This window comes from Diadema antillarum, unplaced genomic scaffold, assembly GCF_040938485.1.
Source record: "Diadema antillarum isolate AM-2024a unplaced genomic scaffold, OU_Dant_1.0 seq00000688_RagTag, whole genome shotgun sequence".
NCBI lineage: Eukaryota > Metazoa > Echinodermata > Echinoidea > Diadematoida > Diadematidae > Diadema > Diadema antillarum.
Genome location: NW_027271593.1, coordinates 403,419 through 422,270, shown reverse-complemented (window position 1 = coordinate 422,270; position 18,852 = coordinate 403,419). Strand labels below are relative to the sequence as shown.

Here is an 18,852-nt window from a genome sequence, read left to right as displayed (position 1 = left end):
TAGGAAGAATTTTTTATTCGGAAAAGCAAAAAGGCATGTTTCCTGGTAGAGATATTGAGTGTCTACGATACTGTTCACGTTATTTTGGTTTCAATTCACAATATTTTGAGGAAGGAACTTAGCGAACTTATTCTGTTGAATTCATACCCTTAGCTGTCATCTTGACAAGTGTAGGAAGTAATGTGTTTCAGCATCCCCACCCCCAATATCACTTAACATTTATACCCGTACTTTCTAAACTTAACCCATACTGTGCTTGAACAATACTCACTGAAATCCCATCCAATCTTCACTCAATAATGACAGTCCATATGAGCTGTCAGGTAACCATGGAAACTCAGTGAGGCTCCCTTGTGGTAAAGCTGATCAGTTTAGTGAAATAGATCATGCTGTATATCTCACTACACCTGATACATCTACTTCCAATATTTAGGTAACCATAGAAACCACCATTGGCAACAACAACAATGCCCTATGGAAGTACGTCCAACCAACTGGCCAGACATTGGAGTGGGCCCGGAATATCATCGCTAACAGACTGGCCAGGAATGGCTCTCACTGGGCCCAAATTTTCTCCATGTACAACAGTGGGACGTAAGTTACATTGCAGTCTCGTTCTATTAATGATTAATTTTTGGAGAGTACCTTTGTAGAGATCAAGTTCATTTCCCTGAGACAATTTTAGCTGAATAGAATGATAGTTTTAGTGAATCTCTTTTGATATCAGCCATAACTATATTCTTTATTAAATCTTTATTGTATCAGTGGGGGGGGGGGGGGGAGGAATGGGGGTAGGATGAAGTGTTGGTGAAGGAAAAGTGCCAAGGAGAGTGAAATGGAATGGAATATAGGTAAAGAGTGAACCAGGATCCCGTAGCATAAACTATTATAGTAACTTTACAGTCAATGGTATCTCTGCTATGGTAAGTGTCCGTGGTTTTTTGGCCCTGATTGGCTATGGCATCATGTTGCTATGGGAGTTACCATTAATTGTGAAGTTACCATAGTTTTATGCGATGAGCCCAGAAGTTGATATCTCTATCTGACAAGTTTGCCTAACTCACAGACAGGTGGAATCAAAAGTGTAAAAAGGACTTCCATATTGTACTCTTGAAATGTTAAAATTCAAACAAAGCAAGTTTGTACTATCCTTCTCAATGTTGGCTTTTACATACATGTAAGTGTCATTCTCTTGTTTTTTTTTTACTGGGATGGGGGGTGGGTGGTAGTGTTGTTGTTTGTGTGTCAGTGTGTATGTGTTGGTATGTAGATGCAAAGGAAGACATGACTGGTGGAGTACTGTAAAGAAAGACATTTTTGCGGCATTAAATTTTTGCGAATTGCAGCCGGTGGCCTTTTTTTGCAGAATGACATTTTCGCAAATTGCCACCGGCATTCAATGCATATAGACCCGCGACAACGGTTGCAGGCAAAAGTCGCAAGAGCAAATTCCCTCCTAGACGGGGTGCAAAGATTTTGACCATTATTTTGGTCGATTTAGGTTTTTCGCAGAAATCGAATCTTTGACATGTTTTCTACATCTACACTAAATTGGCGTGTCATGGCGTGTGGATGCCATTGCGTAATGCGTGCACCATGCACATGTACATGTACACCATACGTGCAATATCGTATTCGCCATCTTGAAAGACGTACTGGTAAACAAACCCGAGCGAAACGCATTGTTTTCGGCTCCATACGCTGAGCTCCGAGGAAGGTGCCCGGGAAATTTGACTCTCTCAGTAAGCCAATCAGAAGGCGATGTGGTTGCCAGAGGTGGAGCTTAACATCGATTGGCACCATCGTACGGATGGGTGATTCTCCCCTCGCATCGCCGCTCGGACATTGTCTTTGAGAAAGAGGTGAATCTTCAAAGCCTGTTTTCTCGCAATTTTGTCAGGCTAACAACTTAAAAAGTGCATTTTATTTCTCTTTCTATGCCCACTTATGGTGCCGAAGAATACAAGTACCATTTGTATTTTATATCAATGCAAAGCTTAGGAAATGGGCAATGTGATTCAGTGAAAAAATGAATTTTCAAAATTCCCAACTTTTGCCTGAAACCGTTGTCGCCGGTCACATATTGTGTAGGAAGAACTTTGGTGTCATTTTAATGTTATAAATCTTTGCTCTCGCAAAATTCATGACATTAAAATGCACGCAAAAATTTTTGATTTTACAGTATCAATTTAGCTAAGATTTTAGTTTGTGTGAGGTTGTGTGTACGATGGGTAAAAGATGTAAAACACAATGCTCGTGTGCTTATGAATATGGCTAATATAATTCCTTCCACCATTGGAAGAAAAATGGTTTGACCTTGAATAATTGCATTCAACATTTTCTTTTGAGGAATTCTGTATAAAGGTTTTAATTGTGTTTGTTTAATGTACTATAAGTATGTCATTTTCATTCATTTGTGGCCCACCCGTCTGTACCTGTATATCACTGTGGTTCAGTGCCTTGAGCTTTCAATCAGAAAGGAAAATGCCGCTATAGAAATTGTATGTGTTATTATTATTATTATTATTATTATTATTATTATTATTATTATTGTTATTATTATTATTATTATTATTATTATTATTATTATTATTATTATTAGTTGAATTCAGATTTTATGAGTGTCTTTGCATGAGTTGGAAGGTAGGATCAATTTTTGCTCAAACATTTTATGGATTGCTTGAAGCAACAATGCATAGTGATAGTGTCCACAAAGTTAATTGTTGTGTGTTCTTGAACTCTTTTCTTGTCAGGTACAATAACCAGTGGATGATTGTTGACTACAACAAGTTCACTCCTGGTCAAACCCCGTCTGATGGACTGCTAGTGGTACTGGAACAAATTCCGTAAGTGAATCAGTCCTAATGCTGCATTTGTATTTGAAGCACTATCGTTTAGGTCACAGAAGAAGGCAAGCACATTTTTTTGAATATTGCAATTTAGTTTCACATTTTACCAATTCTGTGTAATGTAGAGTGTGCTGCATTATTTATGGGAACCAAATTTATACCATGTAGATAGCTGTAATCATATTTTGTATATTTAGCTCCACTTGTGTTGCTTATGATAGGCATAGCTGTCCTGAGCAATTAGCATTATTAGCTCATGTGTATGTTATGGTGTTATATGTTAGTATGATTATATACTAATAGATTTAATGGTAAACCAGTTTCTTATGATGTTAATGAACTGCCCTGTAGTATGATATATGTGTAATTGTTTTTGTAAAAGAAATGCATGTGTCACCTGTATGATATGAGCTTGTACATGATTGTGTGAAAATTCAAATTTTAGAGAAAGTGAAGTTTAACCATTGAGTGCTCTTATTCTATAGAAAATTACTTTATTCTCTTGCGTCATATATAGTCATAAATCCAATGCTTGCTTTTATTCATGAAAACCTGTCAACAGGGACAGTAAAGTAAAATCACTTCATGAAAAATATGTTTTCTCTCTCTCTTCAGTGGTACAATACATTCTGAGGACATGACCTACTTCCTTAGAGAACATTCATACTGGCCCAGCTATAATACACCGTGAGTATCGATACCTTACACAACAAATGATATCCCACTTTTTATTGCACATAGACAGGTCTTCATTCTTTGTCTAAATATATTTTAGTTTATAAATGGGTCATTGAGACAAAGTGCTCTTTAAACAAATCTCAAGGGGGATAATCATGTGAATTAAACAGAACAAAACTAAACAAAAGTACTTGTGTTGCCATTAATTTCAATTGTCCGTCTCTGCTAGCATGTAGTTCATAAGGTATTTTTGACTGACAAAGTAATGGCTTTTATTGTTGCACACTTACTGTGAAAGAAAAACCAGTCTAGAGAGCTCTGAGTGTCAGCCCTCACAATAGAGGATTGTTGAAAGATGTCTAACTGGTAGAGAAATGACCATAATAAAATATGCCCTGTAGTTAGAGCGAGCCCAAAATGAGGTTTACATGGACCATCTTGGAATCTCTTTCTTTTCTTTCTTTTCTTTTCCTTTAATGCAGAAATCCCTGCGTAAGGAAAAGATATATCTATGCGGATAATTGTCATATGTCATTATACAATGATTATGGGATTATGTTCTTCTTTTGTAGTCAAAAGGGGCCTGAGCTTTTGATCCTAGCAGAATCTTTGTAAGAGGCAGAATGACAAACAGGCAGGGAGAGCAATCACGTAAAGACTTCACACAACAAGAACAGTCAGGGGAGGGCTAGGGATACAGAACAAAGGAAACAAAAGGGGAGGGTTGGAGGTCATGGGCAAGGAGCCCAACAGGTAAAAAGGGAGGGGGATTAAAGGAGGGTGGACAGACAAAAGGCAGAGGAGGGTCAGTGATTGGATGGTAGATGGCTTCACAGTGCACCGCATATTTTTTCTGGAGTATGTGAGTGGCCTGAAAAGGGCCTACTCGCATATTCCAGAAAGAATACGTGGTGCACCGTGAAGCCTTTTACCACCCAGCGTTCTACCACCACCCGACGGAAGCCTTCAAAGATTTCAGGGTCAGTGATGATCCTGAGGATCAAGGGGGCAACCTGTGAAGGAAAGGATGAATAGGGAGGCAACATCAAACAAGATTAGGAACAACAGAGGGATAAAGAAAGGAAAAGAGTGAAATAGCAACAGCATGAGTGAAGGGGAGGGGGCTGAAGAAGCAGCAAGCCCTAACCTGATGTACCAAGAAGAGGCAACAAAATGAAAGTGAGAATCAACTAACAAATGCAAGTTATCAAAAACATATCGAAGTATTATGATCTTCTTTTACCAGGAATAGTGAAGTAACATGTACAATTTCTTGTATCACAGTACAATCCAGTCATCTTCATCACCATAGCAATGTATGTTTCTGAGATATGATGATGAGAAAATCATGCATAGTAGAATGTTAAAATGGGCTGTCATGGAGAGTTAACTTGTAATCGTGTTAGTTTAACAATGTGTACAGATATATATTAAAGATATGGTGACCTGGTAACAAGCTGTTCAAAGCACCTGTCTGTATTGAGACACATTCATACAATGTACAGTACAGTCATGTAAAATCTAGTTTGTATGCACTAGTTGTTACTATAGCTATGTCCAGCCTGTTTCTGTCAAGCTATCTAGTTGTCAGGCACAATCTGTGTAGTCCTCTAGGTACACATAAAGTGTGAGTATATTAACAAAGCAGTCTCTCATGAATATGTACATATATGCATATTAATGAATGTATAATTTGTTTGATGAACCCCACGTGGTGGGAAGCTTCTAAAGGAAAAGAGATCACACACGTGGCACTTGAGGAAAACTCGTGTCTTGTCGTTTCCTCCTTAGATGATTGGTAGTGTTGTGGCTTTATTATCGTTCATTGTCATAGAAATGTGCGGTCGAATCGTGTCCATCTCATCTTCGAAGTCGTAACAGGTCTATTTCAGAAAATCAATGACACTATATTGCTTTTATTTGATGCGAAGAGAATCGAAATTGCCCTTATTAATCATGTTGAATGAATATTGTGATCGTTTGTTTGTTGGTTGTTGTTTTTATTGTGTCATTTTGAATTTGTGGACACAGGTTTTTCCAGGATATCTATGACAAGAGTGGCTGGCCTGCACTGAAGAAGAAGTATGGGGACTGGTTCTCCTACAACAAGACGGCCAGAGCAAACATTTTCAGACGGAACCAGACACAAGTCACCGACCTCGACTCGATGATCAAACTTATGAGGTACTTTATTTGCTGAGCTTTGCTTGCCACAGCAAAATGTTCTTCAGCACAGTGACGAAGATGTTGATCATGGCATTGAATGTGGAAGTTTTTTAATTGTCATGCAATTCTTCTTCATGTAAGGCATATATAGACGGGAAAAGTGTAATGTGTCTTAATTTATGCCTTATGATTGTTGAGAGTTAGATGACTTGCGAGTTTCATGTCAACTTTACAAAGCAATAAATTCCAAGTCTACTTTTCATTCTGAATAAATGCATAGATGGCTCAATGGTAATAAAAACTTCCTTTGGTGTTTCGAATAATGTGCTGTCATCACATAGTGGTGTCAGATTTTGTTTAGGTCGTCCATCTATTGTTGTGTAGTGGGATCTCTTTAGTTTAGAGAGGTACATCTTTAATGAATGACTTGCGACACAGTTGAGATTAATTTGAAGAGCATTTTATTTGAGAGGTGTTTGGGAGCGATCTCCTCTCTTCAAGCTTCATATTGCAAGTCTCTGCTCAATGATGCAATTCTCTTCATACATTGAATGATACACACTGGTTATATGGTTGTAACATGTTGTGAATGGGTGAATGGGGGTGGAGTATTCGTGTAAAGAAGGCTTTTCAATTGGGCAAAACTTTGGTTGTTATAGAAACAAAGGCTGGGCTAGGTTTAAGATGGAGGTAGTATTCTTGGATTTGGATTCAACAATTCTGAGTAATCAATGGGGGAAAGGCAGGATGTTTGGGTTGGACTCAGCCTGGTCATAAATTAGATGGAGCTACAACTACATTCACCATTCTGTTAGTATACTGGAGGGATGATAAAGGTGGGTGACTCACTGGATGAGGTGGAGAGTATTGGTAGGGGTCAGTGACTGGCCGGAGGTTAAGAGATATATCCTGTCACCGTAGTGGAATGTGGAGGGGGTACAGCTTTGTGTATCATTACACAACACTATCCAGACTAAATACTTGATAGCAACCTTGTAAATATTGTGCACTGTTTGTGTGCAGCTGAATATTATCATCACAGAATTTATTGGGAAAGTGTCAAGTGTCTTGAAGAAAAGAGTCAAAGAAGGGTTTCACACTTAGAAAAGAAATATTTTTTAATCATGTTTCTGAAACCCAGTTTTAAACATTGGTTCGAGTTTACCAAGTATTCACACACAAAAATTGATCTCTTTACTTAACCCTAAAAAGACTGGGCTATTTTGGTAGCTCGAAAGACTGGGGGGGGCCTCAAAGGCCCCCCCCCCCCAAGATCTCGGCCGTGGATCGCGCGATCGCCGCGGAACTTTGCACAATGGTAGTGTGCGATGTAATCTACAAGATCGTGTTTTTAAATTTTAGAAAATAGTCTTCTTTTATTTTATTTTGATTAATTATGATAATTTATGCAAGAAATCAGAATCTTTCATCTAAATCAGTAAATAAAGCTCCAAAAGTGCTAATTTTTGGTATAATTATTCTTTGTGGCATTCTTAGCAAATGTACTTGAAAAAAAATTGGTATCAGAATTAATTTCTTATTTATTTTATTGTTTCATGAATTTCTTATGTATTTCTTTGTTTTTTCGACCTTTTGTTTTTGTTGTTTTTTGTAACAAAATTTGTCACAGACACTTTTTGAAGCATAATACTCCTAAAACAAACTAATTTTAGCCATTGAGAGTAAAAATAAGCATATTTATATGAACCATGTGAAAAAACTCAATTTGCATTGACTTTGTACACAAAATCACATTTTTTAGCCATTTTTGGCCTCACATGCATGTAGAAAAAGTCATGTAACTTCAGAACCGTACCCCCGGGCGTCACAAATTTGGTGTCAAAATGTGCGGGAAACTCAAAAGAAAAAAGTCATGGAGCATCGCGCCGAGAGCATTGCGTGTTGCAGAGTAATCGTGCGAAATGTCGAGGGGGGGGGGCCTCCGAGGCCCCCCCCCCCCCCCCCAGTGCAGTTAGGGTTAAAACTGCAAATGGCATTCAATCAAGTGCCGAGTCACAAACAGCTTGACCTTTCATGCAAACAGGGAACTCTCAATTTGCTAGCATAAGGAGTATGCACATAAAATACAGTACACACATTGTTGACTGGTATACCAGGTGCCCATATAGAACAGGTTAATTAGTTCCTTGAATAAATAAGATCCCTCTAGGTCACCAGCAGCAATATATTCTAAGGTTGATGATTGAAGAAGAATTCAAGGAAATACAGTCAGTCTTGATGCAGCAAACAGCGCAATACACCTATTTGGTGTCTTGCACAATTCAACAAAAAAGGCCAGGCTCAGAAGTTATGATCAAAGTTGACAATTTTACAACCTTATGCAATAACAAGACCAAAGGGACTTAAAACCTAAAAAGACTGGGCTATTTTGGTAGCTCGAAAGACGGGGGGGAGGGGGCCTAAAGGGGCCCCCCTTAAGATCTCGGCCGTGGATAGCGCGATCGCAGCGGAAATTTGCACAATGGTAGTGTGCGATGTAATCTACAAGATCGTATATTTAAATTTTCCAAAATAGTCTTCTTTTATTTTATTTTGATTAATTATGCTAATTTATGCAAGAAATCAGACTCTTTGGTCTAAATAAGTAAATAAAGCTCCAAAAGTGTTCATTTTTGGTCTAATTATTCTTTGTGGCATTCTAAGCAAATGTACTTGAAAAAAATTCGATATCAAATTAATTTCTTATTTATTTTATTGTTTTATGAATTTCTTATGTATTTCTTTGTTTTTTCGACCTTTTGTTTTTGTTGGGTTTTTTTACAAAATTTGTGGCAGACACTTTTTGAAGCATAATACTCCTAAAACAAATTAATTTTAGCCATTGAGAGTAAAAATAAGCATATTTATATGAACCATGTGAAAAAACTCAATTTGCATTGACTTTGTACACAAAATCACATTTTTGAGCCATTTTCAGCCTCACGTGCATGTACAAAAAGTTATGTAACTTCAGAACCGTACCCCCAGACGTCACAAATTTGGTGTCAAAATGTGCGGGAAACTCGAAAGAAAAAAGTCATAGAGCATCGTGGCGAGAGCATTGCGTGTTGCAGAGTAATCGCGCGAAATGTCAAGGGGGGGGGCCTTTTAGGCCCCCCCCCCCCCAGTCTTTTTAGGGTTAACAGACATACTTAGATACAGAGATTAGTAAAATTTCATTTGTTTAACCCATTTTAACTACAAAATTTGAAGTCGTGCATAGACTGTGCACCAATGCCACCAAGTTGTTGTCAAGGTAATGGGTTAAACATACCTCACACATAACATCTCACCTTTATAATATCATCCCCAAGGTACAATAACTTTGAGCATGACCCCCTGTCGGCATGTGACTGCAATCCGCCGTACAGTGCAGAGAACGCCATTGCTGCTAGATCTGACCTCAACCCAAAGAATGGGAAATACCCCTTCTCTGCCCTCGGCCATCGCCTGCATGGGGCTACCGACATGAAGGTAACTATCACACTGATGAGGTATATATACGTCAAAACAATGATAAGACATATAAAACAATAACATGGCGATGTCTTTGATGTATGTGTGATATGAATGCAAACTACTACAGTTACCAATAGCAATCTAGCGCCTTTCATTATACCTCTTTTTGTCTGTTTTTGATTCCTTAATCGAATTTTTTATGCAAAAGCTTACATTTCCTTTACCTGTCACTGAAATATTTCAAGGCAGTATTATTGACCATGACTTATGGTGGAGCTAAGATAAGTGTTCCTCCAATATCCAAGAAAAATTACTTTTTGTGATATTCCCTTTATATTATCTTTATGTCGTCCTACTATTGTAGCATCATTCATTGTTGCAGAGTTCCACATAGAGAGAGACACATGATATTAACCAAAATCGTAAGAATTTATAACTTTTGAACAGGCAAAAGATTTTCCTCATATTTCACTAATCTTCCTACATTTACTAAATCCACATAATTTATATGTTTGGGGGAATTTTCCCTGTAAAGCATGGCACCATGATCTTCTCTAACAACTTCTTTAACACTGATTACAAACTGAGTGGTTTAACATGTATATCCACAAAGTTACAAAGGGTAATTTTTGTTCATGATATTCCTAGAAAATGCACAGTTGTGATGTTTACTGAAGTCATGTATATTTCAAAGGCAAGTGACATGTTTGTATGGAAGACCAGTCTTATACAATGTAAATTAGATAGTGATTGCTTTTTAGTATTTGATGTGTAGGGACTTACGATATGTGGTATATGTCATGGGTATTTATATTGACACAAAAATGCACTCGATTTTGCATTTTTTATAAAAATATATAGCATGACATGCTTGCTCTAACACATAATCTCACTCACAACTGTGCATTATTTGTATACTGTGGGATAATTCAAAGACAGCTTCTAGATGTTGTTGAAATGAGTTCTCACTACTTGTGCTTGACCTGAAGGTGACCACAAGTTCCATGGTGAAAGAGCTGTCTATGGTGGCCGTGTGTGGGCCGACCACTGACCAGCAACCTCCTTTCCAGTGGAGCAAGTCGGACTTCAACCAGACCCTTCATCTTGGTCAGCCAGATCTCTTTGACTTCAAGCCAATCACGGTCAAGTGGACTGACTAGTAAGAAGTGACCCAGAGGAGAAGTGAGCATCATCTCATCAACTGATCAGCAGTGACCCAGTGGAGATAATTATGATCATCGTCACATAAACTGATTAGAAGTGGTCAATGGGAGAGACAGACACAATAATATGGTGATTTTCATTCGTTTTTGCCTCCATTTTGTAATGCATTTAACCCGTTGACAGAGACTCCAACCCTCCCGTTTTCGACGGGAGATCTCCCGCCGAAAGCCCATTTTTGCAAAATCTCCCGTTCTCCCGTTTGAGATTTGATTTCTCCCGCCATGGCTCTGTGTCTCCCGGTGGAAAGGATTTCTTACTTATTGCTATCGTATGTTGAAAAAATAAGCCTTAAATAGCACCAGAGAACATCTAAAACCCTAGAAACTTCACGCTTCGCACACATCAACTTGGAGTCTCCCGTTTGCTAGGGGCTTCGGGCGGGAGAATCTCCAGATAAGAAGGTGCTTGGGGTTGGAGTCTCTGCGTTGAGGACGGACTGATTTTGCTACGACACACATTTCTCACAGACACCTGCCTGAGTATACTCGGGACTTGTCCTCAATGAGTTAAGATATGCAGTCAAACCTGTCACAGTGGGCACCTCTCAATAGTGGCCTGCTGATTTATGAAGCCACCATCCCTCAAAGACCTACATACCATATTACAGTAACCACCAGTCTGATGTCACCAGCAGTCATCTGTTTATGTCCCATAGTTGGAATATCACCATGTGAAGTAGCTACTCACTCCATGCTTCACCTTACCTGCCTGTGGTATGACCAGGGCCCTGTTTTATAAAGAGTTATAATTGATTATATAGTGTGATTTCTATCGTAAGTCTATGGCAGCCTGTGTGGTAAGGGAATTTATAATCAGTTATATCTTTTGATAAAACGGGGCTCAGAGTTCTCACAAAGCAACACTTCTTAAAGCCAACCAAACTATTGCCCAAGCAAAATGGTAAAAAAAAGTGAAGAAAATTTCATTTTCAACCTATTTGTTTTCTTGACAATTATGATTGATGTTGTGTGACAAGATTGACTTGAGATAAAATCAAATTTGAAATTTGCACTAAACCCAGCACAAAGCAGTGACCATCTGTCTATAAAGGCTCTGATGTTGGTTTTGAAATCCCTATGGAGAGATTTGACTGTATTTCTAGAGTGATTCATTTGGGATTCTAAGTCCATCACAGATGATTCTAATGATACCATCATTTGCAATTGATGCATTTTCTGTGTGTGAGACATGATGAGGATGGCAGGGTTGTTTTCTTTGCATGAGTTTGTACAAGAACTAAACCAGGCATTCTAGACTCGACATTGTCAGGAGTGGCAATGGACAAGCAAAATGATACTTTGTCACCATGCAGGAATCATGCAGGAACCCTGCAGGAATCGTGCAGGAACCATGCAGGAATCATGCAGGAACTAGACGAACCATGCATGAACCAGTCATCAAGAAGCACTAGGATTTATGAACAATACACTGACTTTATTTAGTGTTCCATGTGAGCAAAAAAGAAAAGAAAAGAAAAAGAAATACACTCTTAATCTTGCCCTGTTGAACATCACATTGTATGCTGCACATTTTCAACACAACTTTTACTGTGTGTCCGATAATCAGCAAAGTAGATGGCCTAAACATAGAACAAAACATGTGTCACGTATACTGTATGACATAATTCTCAATTAAACCATTTTCCAAACTGTTCTCAAATATAATGGTCCTCCTTGTTACCACTATATCGCTAAAAATGCTCTCTTGATAGTTGTCGGACATACAGTGGTAACAGAGTTTGACACTTGTGTTTTGACCTACAGTAGTGCAATTATTTGAGGCAGGTTCATTAGATTCTCTGTTAGCATGCAATGTGGAGAGAGGGCAGTCGTCCACAAATTTCAGCATATTCGATTTCAAAGAGAACATTTGGCTGATGACTTCATAGTGTATGCACACTGTAAAAGCTGTTATTTTTCTGCCCAGAGGCATTTTCGCAAGATATTGTTTTTTGCAATTTCACACCGAGGCTATATTAGTGCATTAAAGGGATCGTATAGGTGGCTGGAGACTTAAGTTCCATTTTCTAACATTTTTGGGTGAGGTGAGAAACCTCTAAAGATGTATGAAAGAACGTACAATTCCAAGAGGAATTCAACGTTTATTTGATGAAAATTGGTTTAGAAATGGCTGAGATACCCAAAATAGAGCAATCCTAATAAAAGGTGGGACCCGTCTTTTATTACGATCGCTTTGTTTTACTTTGTTTTTGGATGTCTCAGCCATTCTGAAACCAATTCCTCTTAGAATGGTATGCTCTGTACTATTTCATTGAAGTGGTTTCTCGATATCTCACAAAAAATTAAAAGTCCAATCCTCATCTTCACCACTACCATACCATCCCTTTAGGGCTCACACGGGTAAATAATTCCCCAGAGACGTGTGTTAAAATTCAAATTTCAAAAAATTCTGTAAAATAGCTGGGAGAAATGAGGTGTTTCATCTTCACTAACCTGGATAAGTGAGATATACCCTTTCATCCGTCAAATTTCCAGGGTGGGTTCTTCTGCTCTAATTCTGTCCAAGAGTGCGCAAAGCCAGACTACGAGTTCTTGTCACTTAAAAAATCACCTATTTTCCGTACACGTACCCAATGAAATATAGTCCCCTCAAATTCCATCAGAGAAGCTTTCATCTTCCAACCAAAATGCAGTTTGTAGAGGAATTCATACTCAATGTCTACAGCTATTCAGTTTTTTGCCAAACTACATCATTGATTTTTAATTAATTTTTTTCTTCATTTATTTTGGTATCTTTGGTACGTGAAGGGGTCTGGGACAGTCCATTTTATTTACAGGTGTGAGCCCTTTAATGCCTGTCGGTTCACAATATTTTCATGTGCTGCTTAATCCGTGGCCCAACAATGATTAGCAGAATTTTATGAGTATTAATCCCATAATAAAATTACAGCTCTTGCAGTAGTTTCTTTTCATTTTCTTTTTTTATTATTATTTTTATTACATAATTTTTTCTTTCTGCATGGCAGCTGCAATAGCTTGTTTGCAGCTTTCTACAAGTCTTGCCCAACTCAACAACAGGTGATACATTTGTATGCACACTGGGCAAAATCCAGCAGTACAGAAAGAGGAAAGATAATACCATGAAATGATAAGCTTATTACCGGGCATGTTGGGGGGGGGGGGGGGGGGGGGGGGGGGGGGGGACGTAAGAAAAAACTGGCTGAATTTGAATAACGGTACCCAGAATTTTTATCATATACACATACTACATGTGAACATGACTGCTGCATAGAGAGATGCTCTTACATTCAGTCTTTCCGTGAAGTCCTTAACTGAAATTTTAAGCAGTAGGCTGTAGATATACTTGACAGTGACATTTTGCTCCTGACACTTACAAAATGCCCAACCCTTCATACTTACATAGATTTGCGAGTCTAGCATTAGAGTTCAATTAATTTGTGCAGTTGCTGTACCTATGTAGGTATGTTAGTTAAGAAGCAAGTATACCAGTCCATTCTCTTTGTGAAATGTAGTTCATATTGTGACCATGTTATGTGGAAAAAGAAGCAGGAAAATGATAACTTTGAATTATTACGAGATTTGTGTTCTTTTTGTACTTTCTTTGTAAAATGAGGTTGGAATAATGTGTAGTATACAATACATACAAGGTATTTCATTTTCTACAAAATACCACACCGAGTATGAATTGAGGTTTAGGCAGTCTACTGGGAAATGTGATGTATTGTATTGTTTGTTTGGGGTTTTATTTATTTTTTTTTTTTTTATTCTTTTTATTTTTATTTTATTTATTTATTTATTTTTTTTTTTTTTTTTTTTTTTTTTTTTTTTTTTGGGGGGGGGGGTGTTTTTTATTAGGGCAGTGTTAGGTACAAAGTCCTGAAATACGGTGTTGGAAGCTATTACATTGTGCAATTTATAGGATATTGGCAAGATGGGCAAATAGCGATAGATGAATGGTAAATCGGTGTACAGTAACTTGGAATACTGTTGATGAGCTGTGTACTGTTGAAGATGTGCAAAATGTTATGATGCTACATATGTATGGAGATGACATTATCATCTTTATACATTATCTTTGTTTATAATGAATATGACATTAAAATAACCCTATGACCCCTTCCACCTATAAATAAATGATATCACCTGTATCTAAGAGCAACAGTGGTGTGAAGATGATAGCTAACAAATGTTTCACTTTATGATATTGGAACTTCTGCAATAGAATTGTCTTCTTATGCAGTGTGTTTGGGAACATCAAATGTACTTGCACTTGATTATGCATCTATGAAAGTTTTCAAGTTGTTACATTTAAAAGATCTTTATATTGTAAGGTTTTTGATGCTAACTTGATATACTCTACATATGTAAAGTCTATATTGTCTGTAAATGTAATTTTCCTTTTTGTACCATTAAAATTGAATTGTATATTTGCAAAAAACCAAATTTGTCAGTGTCTGCTTTCTAAAGCTAACAAAGTCTGTTTCTGTCCATTTGATTGTTCAACTTGTAGTCCCAAAGAGCCAGAGTGTACCGGTAATTCTGCTTGATTCTCATTTAATCTCATTAACTGCAAACTGATGACATAAACATAATACTGTAAAAGTTGATATTTTCGCGCGACTAATTTTTCGCGATCAGCGGGGTAAGAAGAGTTTCGCGCGTTTTTAATTCCGCGAAATCAAGACATCAACTGCTGGAACATATGGCAAGCCAAAAATATTCGCGTGATTTTATTCTCGCGCTAGTTTCGGGTTGCGCGAAATGGGCAAAAATTTCAACACCGCGAAAATTTCCGCTTTTACAGTACACTGTATGTGTATACATGCAGATACCGTAACTGCATGACATGCAACTGTTTTATAAGTCTAATCCACATTGGATGCATTTTACTCGACATGTTTGATCACATGCACCAAGCTGCCAACTAGTGAATAGTGGTGTTTTTTTGGTTTTTGGTTTTTTTTGTGTGTTTTTTTTTACCAAACGGTATGTTTTTCCTGCGTAAAAGATGAAAATACTGTATGCCTTTCAATTGAAAAATTAACCCTTTTTCAGGCATTTTATTTCAAATGTTTTGTATAGCCGGTACTTCACTGTTTAGAACCCAAATACTTTATTATATGCATCATAATCAGAATTTTTTGTTTGTTTTGTCTGCAGAAGTCGGTACAGAAGTCCAGCATTGACACATTAGGTTCTGGTATCTTGTGGTTCTTGAGTGTACATCATTACCAGAGACTCCAACCCCAAGCACCTTCTGATCTGGAGATTCTCCCGCCTGACACCCCTAGCAAACGGGAGACTCCAAGTTTATGTGTGCGAAGCGCGAAGTTCCTCGGGTTATAGATGCTCTCTGGTGCTATCTAAGGCTTATTTTTGCAACATACGATAGCAATAAGTAAGAAATCCTTTCCAACGGGAGACATTGAGCCAGGGCGGGAGAAATTAAATCTCAAACAGGAGAACAGGAGATTTTGCAAAAATGGGTTTTCGGCGGGAGATCTCCCGTCGAAAACGGGAGAGTTGGAGTCTCTGCATTACTCACAGACAAGAAGACTATCTTCCTTAGTCATTGACCTCCATATCAGCTTACTTCTGACATACAAACTTGTTTTGTCACAAAGAATGTAATTGTATCAGATATTGTGTAAGGGCTGTACAAGCATTGCCTAACATAATCCATCCATGTAAACAGTTGTCATTCATTTTGAGCAGGACTTGTGGCATAACACAAAACAAAATAATGAAAACACAAACTGGACTTCCAAAAATTACATCCATGTACAGTGTACATGCAAGGAGGTTCGAGAGATGGAGTTACAACTGACTATAATTATTCAATCAGCTGTCAGTTTTCTATGGATTGACAAAAGAATTCCACAGGTTCATTTGTGCCTTTGATGTTTGATGTTGAAGCCGCCATCTTTCTGAGCAATCTGAAGATTCATTTCTAACGCTAACATAATATCGGGTATATGCTGCTCGTTTATATATCAAATGCGATGAAATTTCACCTAATGATAAAGCATATACAATGTAACACAAAAGTCAATTCCGTTCAAAAATATGTGCGAAAGTGTAAATCTGAGCTGTATTTTGGGAAAGTGTTTGAAATTTTACCCTCATGGAAAGTCAGTTTTATCACTTTTCTCCTTATTTCCGCCAAATGAAACTAATATGGTATCATCTTCAAGTATAATTCTTTATAAATTAATATGTCAGATTAGCGTACAGACACATACAGTCGAGTAATTTTGATACCCATTTCAGCAATATTTGAGCAATTTCTATTCAAGCATCCCCGTGCCTTTACCATTGTCTATATACCGCCCATCGTTTGGAAGTAGGGATAGCGAAAAGTAATTACCATCACAAAGACATATCTTCCTTGGAAAGTGGCTGGTGATTATGCAATGAGACACGAGTCAATTGTCTTCGCATCTGAGCGGCAGATCCAGTTTGACACATACTTCAAATATTTTTGAGTGGCGGCTTCCAGCATGGGATCAAAGCGAATAAGACTGTTGTGACTCCATTTCCTGAACCTCCTTGGTACATGTAAGTAGATAAACTCTTCATACACGTATCATACTGAGCTGCATGCATAAGGAAGTTGGGTGCAACACTCACAATTTCCACAGCCACTGTTTTGACAAAGGAAATATTTCCAGGTGAACTTCAAAATGAAATTGGATATGAATGAATGCTCTTCCTCACACTTGGGTCATACACAGATTCATTGCACATTGGATGAAATGTGTTGGTCTGTTTGAATTGCATTTATTGCCCAATATGGAAATTCACTGGTTACTGGCTGTCATTTCTACAGATTTTGCACATAATTTATGAGATAGAAGTTTGAATGAAATTGCAGTCATTTCATAATGATGCAAAATTCAAAATATGAAGTATATTTGCACAATCAATACAACAAAATGCTTACTGGAGTGGTCCAAAGGGCTGTAAATCAGATGTCTATTACTAGGCCTTCAAAGCATAACTGTACCTTTAGGTAATACATTGGACTTACTAGTAAACAGCTAATGTTACTAATTGCACTATTGTAACTAAAAAATTAAATTGCCAGGACATGAAGGGTGATTTTCATTATCCTTTCTTAAAATGATAATACCTGAGACATGCTACCCCATACTGCATAGATACATACAAAAAAATATGACACACACAGAACTAAGCTTATACAGTGCACAAGTACAAAATGTGACAGTGCATCACAAAACGAACAAAAAGTCGCACCCCTTGATTTCACGTGAGGACTCTGAAAAGGTGAAGTGGGTCAACCAAGTCAATCTTGAGTTTGTCATATTTTCTGAAAGAGCTATTCTTCATGTACATTACTATTAAGTTTCGGGTCATAAAACGAAAGGGAAAGTGTGTTTTCAGCAGTTTTTCTACAACCCTTTTTTCGTAGAGTAGTGTGATCAAGGTACGTCTTTAGAGATCACTTTACATTTCTTGAAAATCCTTTGCACACCCTTCACTTTCAACTCTAATAACTCTTGAAAGGGAAGGGCTACCCCCTTGAAAGTTGGCAGTAATCATGAACAGAATATGTTCATAGAGCATTTTTCATTTCAATTTAATCTGGTAATTCCTTCATTGTTGTTGCTACAGTGGTTGGCATCCTGTTTTTTGTCTCATTCATGGTACAACCAGCACAGCTTGGTGAAGATTAAGCGCTTGAATAGATCCTGCACTTCAGATCCTCTTTTTTTTTTTTTCAGTTCACACATTTCCAGAGTGTGTGCTTTCTTTCAAATATAGTAGATAGGTAAGGAGAGTCCATTTTACTTGAGTTATGTGTCATTTTAAAGCTTAGAGTCTGCTCTTTCAGAATCTGCCCTTAACTGGTTTTGTGATGCAGGGTCACAAATAAAGTCCCACAAACATGAGTTCATTTTAATCTGCAAAACTAATTACCAGCAATGATCCACTCTGTAAGAAACAAAATTAGTAGGATTCGTCATGAATTCTTGATAGACCACTATCTTATGTGTCTGAAATGTGATATACACTACAGCCATATGATACTGTACATTTTCTACATATCTGTAATACAAGTACATGAAGTTGTAACACACCTCCCTTTCCAAGTACATGTACAAGTAGTCAGCCCAATATGAATGTCAATTGCAGGGGGGGGGGGGGGGGATCACGCCATGAAAGCAACTTGATTATCCAATTTTCCTCAAATCTTCACAGACGTGTTCTACTACAGTACAGCATATTGCATTCATTCAATCCACATGTACATGTGTATATGAAGGTGAACTTGTCTTTTAAATTCCCACAGGCCTGGTGTGCATTACATTTCCATGAAGGTCATATTTTACTGTCCAACTGGGCAGCAAAAGTTCAAAATGAAATCTTGTAATTCCTTTTATTTCTGGCCACCAAAATTTCAAATTCAACAATTTGAGCCAACAGAGAAAATGTTAGTGTTTGAGTCCTGTATATTGCAAAACAGAAACTTG

General features: G+C 37.7%; 1 protein-coding gene across 1 annotated transcript in view; it reads left to right on the top strand.

Annotated features, from left to right (window-relative positions):
* LOC139737259 (putative phospholipase B-like 2) overlaps nucleotides 1-10,426 on the top strand; it is a 55,197-nt gene extending 44,771 nt beyond the window's left edge. Inside the window, exons 7-12 of the mRNA XM_071647936.1 lie at nucleotides 434-594; nucleotides 2,754-2,846; nucleotides 3,465-3,536; nucleotides 5,559-5,711; nucleotides 9,008-9,167; nucleotides 10,142-10,426. Of these exons, the coding sequence (XP_071504037.1) occupies nucleotides 434-594; nucleotides 2,754-2,846; nucleotides 3,465-3,536; nucleotides 5,559-5,711; nucleotides 9,008-9,167; nucleotides 10,142-10,312 (810 nt within the window). The 3' untranslated portion in view covers nucleotides 10,313-10,426. The remainder of the gene's footprint in view (nucleotides 1-433; nucleotides 595-2,753; nucleotides 2,847-3,464; nucleotides 3,537-5,558; nucleotides 5,712-9,007; nucleotides 9,168-10,141) is intronic.
* Nucleotides 10,427-18,852: the final 8,426 nt, after the last annotated feature.